Below are 5,906 nucleotides of genomic sequence, written 5' to 3'. Positions count from 1 at the left end.
AGTAGAATATGAATTATATGTGATTGAGGACAAAGCAAAGTATAATCTCAAATCTATCAACATAAAGGTCCCAGTAATCATGAGCAGTATACATTGTACGCCATAAACCTTGCTGTTTGAGTCTGACTCCTTTAATAATAGAATTTGTATCACAATTTTGAGCAGTAACATCATCTTAATATGTATTATTACCCCCTTGTATTACATGCAGCACATTAGAAGAAGCACTGTGAACCATGTCATGTCTCAAAGTATGATTCTGAATAGGAAAGCCTGAAAAGTCTAGCTAAAATTATTATCAATTGTCTAATAATTTTTAATATGAACAATGTGAATATGAAATTATGCAATCATAGTCCCACATTTTTGTACGAGTCCATTGCAACGTTTATGAAAGCAAGGACACTCCCCCTATGGTAGAATGTCTATGTCTGATATGTATATAGCATCTACAATGCATTCTATGAATTGCAATCTAAGCGGCACAATGACATCTAATTAGAAAGGCTCCCATTCTGCATCGCATTAATGTCTTGTGAATAGATGGACTAGCTCAAGTTTCATCTCAATGAGTTCCGTCTATAATTCAAATTTCATCTCTTAATGTATATTTAATTAGAGAGAAAAATAGTAAAAGTAAGAAAAAATAAGAAAAGGGAGAGAAATATTAAACTGTGGTGACTCATTCGGTTTAGAAAAGCTTCTACATCTAGATGGTCATCTTGACAATGCCTACTTTTTCTTGTCACATCAGCTAGACATATTGCATTGTTGAGGAACTTTTGTAGACATTGTCTATATACTTACGAGGCAACCTTTTTAGCGCAATCTAGCATTAGCATCGGAGACGCTCTTAGAACAACACATCTTGGATACTCCGGTGCCACATGGTTCTCCCTTTTTAATATATTTCTAACATCTTCGACACGTGAAGACACAACTCAAACACATCTAGATGTGTCCTACTTGACATGTGGCTTGTAGATGTTAAAAACCTACCATTGATGATGTTGACAGCTTCATGCTGAAATGAGTTAGAAGTGTTATGGTGTCTCCCCTTGACAATCAAGTCATTTACGTATTCTTGAGATCGAATATAAAATCTTGCAGAATAAGGGCTCAAGATACTTTTTTGTGTGTATAAGTGCATGGGAAGCACCACTATTTGTGAGGATTTGGAACTGCTTACATAGAGGAGGTGGTCCCCCACATGATGGGCACGTTCTCTGGCAGTGAACAAAGATTGACTAAGGAGGTTGTTACTTACTACTTTTAGCGTTGTTTGTATTCAATTCCCCAACATTCTGCTATAAGTTTCTATTCAGTACTACTGCATATTGGCTTGTACAACCATGGTCAGGTGGAGTTTAATTGGATGTCTGAGGTTTTATCCTGGCCGGACTGTTTATGTTAGCTGGTCCTCAACTAGGTGATTGTTTAGTCAGAGACAAAGCCTCATGGACTACTTGCTTTGGCAGGTGGTCAATCGGTCATGACTTCCCACCAGTATTGGAAACTGGATTGCTGAACCCCAATGGGTTTGCTCATGTCACCTAATTGAACAGAGTCTCTCCAGCGTCCAAATGGATATATACAACATGTCCAATGTTTTTACATTTCTTTTTATTTTTAAATGCTTGGGTAATGGCCCCAACCCCTCAAGTACATAGAAAGCCCCATCTTCTGACCTTTAGAATTTAAAATGAGGATAATTTTAAATCTTGAACATTTGTAAGAATAATTAGGCGAACTTCGTATCAGTTATGATTGTCATAGAGAAGATTAATCAGACACTAATTTTGTCCAACACTGAATGCAGAACATAGATTGGTTGGACGATTTTGCAGGATCACAGCCACCATTCAAAGGATAAGAAACACATTGGTTATAAGTACACTGAAGCTTCATTAAAAATTTAGCTCATAATAGCAACAGACGTGGCAGACTCAATAGAGTATACTTCATAAGGAATTTTCTCCAACTATTCTGTATTATACTCCTAAATACTATGTGTGAAATATATTGAAATTGGCAGTTAAATTTCAACCACAGAACCTCTAAAAAATTGGAAGCCGAATATTACCATGTCTTAAGAACCAAGTCGCCAGAGTCTAAAAAACAAGATGCCTCAAAAAACATACCTCGACAACAGGCTTGGCAACAACCTCATAGACACGCTTCTGTGATGAATATTCAGTAAGAACCTCGTCAAACTCATAGGTATCTGAATCCCAATTGTTTTTTCGAAGTTTCAATCTTTTAAGCTGTAAAGCAAAAAAGTGAACAATGGTATCACAAGGGATCTATTTTATCACAGGACTACATCACAAGTGTGAAAATGAAAGATTTTTTTTTTATTTTTTTTTTCTGATAGTTATGAAAACGAAAGATCTATATATTGAGATCTTAAAAATGGGAATTAGTGCTATGAACCTCAGGCTGCAACTCCACACAGTCAGCAAAATCTGCATCTGCTGCCATTTCTTCAGCATTTCGAGGCCGCAATCTTACAGCGACTCGAACTCTTCCAGAAACTGTCCGATACCATCAAAATATACTAAATCAAAATTACCATTGATATCGGGGGAAACAAAGATTAGAAGTTCAATAGTTCAACTTCAGACAAAAGCAAAAGACGTTTGCAGCAGTGACAATGCTTCATTGATGGAATTCATTGGAGGCATTGCACTCCCTAGGAATGCTTTACCGATTCAGCTGAAACTACATTTGCATTGAATTGAATCTAATATCAAACCCCTTCGGAAAGAATTTATATAATTTAAACAAGAAAAAATCTATAATTAATTAGAGTTTCAAAATAAATGTTCATGATCTGTATTAACTATTGATGTTTCAGAGTCTTAACATGAAAAGTCTCATCAAGATTGTGTGCATTTAAGCAAGACACGATCAACAACTATTACATTTGACAAATGAACTCCCACATTTCTAGCAGACGTGTTTGTGCTTTTAGTATTTTCTTCCAACACAAAACCCCAAAAATTATTGTAGATTTCCAGACGAGGTTGACAAGTCAACGGACATGTATTTGGAAAGCTCTTGAGGCTTGCTCTCATCAACAAGGTTTATGGGAAGCAGTAATGATGAGGGAAAGGTGAAGAGAGAGAGAGAAACATTGTTTATCAAACTACATTGACAAATTTTAGCATCATACAGATACATCATACATTCATCCATATGCATACATAAAAATTCTACTGTACACACCTACTCAAAGCGCTATCGGAACTAGATAATCTAACTACTGAATTATCTTTATGTTATATCCAATCATGGTGTTTTTAGCCATAGAATTTCCAGCTTACGACAAAGAAATTAACAACCACGTAGTCTAATTAAATCCACAGTAAAAAACAGAGATTTATTCAACCCACATTTTCTCACAGGCTCCAAGTGCAACGACTAAAAAAATTCTCCAACGCGAACTACAATTCAAGTTCAATCAATTAAGTAAGAGGGTTGTTTCTCGCATTTCTAATCGTTAACATTCAGATCGCTCGGATAGAAGCTGAGTGCTAAAATTGTTTAACTCACCGGTGTCAGTGGCCCCGCCGGGGATGCTGCGGCGGACATTCGATACCGGAAGTTTCGATTTGAAGGAAGATGATGCACGGAGATTCGGTGCCTTATTTGAGCCGTTTCTGTAAACTCCGCTTGTAGCCATCTCTCTATATTTTTCTCTTCGATTGAAGAAATGAAAATTTCTTGGACACGAGAAAACCCAGAAGCTAATACAAGGAAAGGGTGTTGCCTGGTAATTAACTGAAAAGGAATGGTGTTTTTAGTCTTTTTAGTCGACTTTGAGTTCAAACAAGAGGAAACCATAAAGTGAAAGAAGTATGGGAAGTGGGTCCCGTGGGTAATTCACCGCTTTCAGGGTGAGAGGAAATCACATGAATAGTTTAGTGAATGAGGCCTCGTTTGGTCGTACTGTAGTCCTATGACATCAATATGTTAATCTTACACTTTGCCGGGGCATGTCCTGAGTGTTTCAATACTCGGAAGCACCTATTACACTTATATTTCGTAAATGAAATTATTCAGTATTATTGGAATGAAATCCAAACTCAAACCATCGATTCATATTCTGTTCTATCCATAATATTTTTACTAAAAATCATGAGTTGATAATACAAATTACTCTTTTTTAATATCTAGAAGAAGAAGAAATATATATATGCCACAAAATACATAATTTAACACTTTCTTAATTCACCGCAAATATGCTATCAAATAGCTTCCAATATCTAACATAATATTATTCAATTTAAACTGTAGCTTGACGCCTCAAGAAAGATTTGTGTGGCGAGCTGCATGTAAAGTGCATATGGACCTTGCTAATATGTTATTTATTGGGTCGGATGGGGTTATGATAAATAAATTATAAGAAAATATAAAAATAGTTTCAAATTCGAATACATGGGTTTCCTATTCAATAATCAAGAATCGATACGAATCGTTTCTTGAGGTTCCTAATTTATCTGTTTTTTGGAATTTGTCAAATTCCGTGATTCGATTCCGATTAAAATGTCTTATCCCTATATTTTATACACAATAATAAATAAAAATCTCGCCCCTCAGGGCATAGCCTAGTGGTACAAAGGACTGGAGTGAAGTTATCTCACGCCTTGCTGGCAACTGCAGTATGAGAGTTCGATTTCTGAGACGTGGAATTGAACTCCTTGTAGGCGCAGTGTACAGGCAACTCTTGTTCCCTGGCCTGCTGGGGCACATCCCACGATTTACCTCCCTCACAAAGCTCTAAGGGCGGGGCGGGGCGGTGGGGGCCCTCAAGGTTGGGATTCGACCTTTTTTTTCTTTTTTTTTTTAAAATCTCATATGTTAAATAAATTTTTCTTTTTCCTTTTTATTCAAAACATGACACCAATGAAATATTTTTATCACAAAAAGGTAAAAGAGCTCACAGTTTTCTCACTGACAGAAACGAAAGGTCTCGCGGCACATGGTGTTTTTCACATCTTTTGGAGCCCAAACAGTACCTCAAAGGAAAGGTACGCAAATACCCTTTTGAGGGACCGGCGTCGTGGGAACTTGAAATGCGCCGAGCGGTCGTGGATGATGAAATGACAAAAATGGGCTCCCATTATCTGCACGATGTGGTATAAGCTTAACTGCCTTAAACGTAGTGCGAGCATCGAGGCGTGTATTTAGATTTTAAGGTCAGTTTGATTGTACGAATGAAATTTGTTAGAAAAATAACGAATTTTAGAGAATTTAATTGTCTAAAACTTATTTTATTGGAAATTGTTAATTAAATGTATTTGATTGGTATACTTTTCCATCTAAAAAATATTGAAATTTTGGATCTTTTGGTATTCGTTTAGCTTTATTTTTCATGAAAATTGTCAATTAAATAAATAAAATTTGTTATAATTAGGAATAAAATTTGTTTCAATTGCAAAAAAAAAAAAAAAAAAAACCACCAAACCCATAAGAAAACATTTTCCTTAAAAAGGTAGAAAATGGAGCAAAAATGGGTTGTACCAAGAAAATCAATTTCAGGGAAAATTTGGCCAATCAGATATGCAAAAAGGTGGAAAATGGAGGGTATCAAACAAGCCCCACAAAAAATATCACCTAGAAAAAAAAAATATTTTCTTTGTTTTGAGGAAAACAAAAAACCTATTCCCCGAAGAAAATATATTCATTATAAACCAAGAAAATTAGGCATATTAAAAGTTGAAATGAAAAATATATAGCAATCAAATGTTCCAAAGTAAGAATTTGGATAGAAAAATTATATTTTTCATAGAAAATAAATATAATCAAACATACTCTTATAATGTGTTTAATTGGCATGGAAAATATCACCTAGAAAAGAAAATATTTTCCTTCTTTTGTGGAAAATAAAAACCACCTCCATC

The 5,906-nt window shown here is 35.4% G+C and overlaps 1 protein-coding gene across 1 annotated transcript; it reads right to left on the bottom strand.

Moving 5' to 3' along the window:
- Positions 1-2,096: 2,096 nt before the first annotated feature.
- On the bottom strand, positions 2,097-3,822 carry LOC111382737 (kinesin-like protein KIN-UB). Its single transcript, XM_023006778.1, has 3 exons — positions 3,556-3,822; positions 2,434-2,534; positions 2,097-2,264 (listed from the first exon to the last, which is right to left on the bottom strand). Exons 1-3 carry the CDS (start codon positions 3,683-3,685, stop codon positions 2,112-2,114), a joined length of 384 nt encoding a protein of 127 aa, XP_022862546.1. The 5' UTR covers positions 3,686-3,822; the 3' UTR covers positions 2,097-2,111.
- Positions 3,823-5,906: the final 2,084 nt, after the last annotated feature.

This window comes from Olea europaea, chromosome 3 (genome assembly GCF_002742605.1).
Source record: "Olea europaea var. sylvestris chromosome 3, O_europaea_v1, whole genome shotgun sequence".
In the NCBI taxonomy this organism is placed as follows: Eukaryota; Viridiplantae; Streptophyta; class Magnoliopsida; order Lamiales; family Oleaceae; genus Olea; species Olea europaea.
The sequence above is the reverse complement of the archived record's forward strand: the minus strand, read 5'-3'. Positions and strand labels throughout refer to the sequence as shown.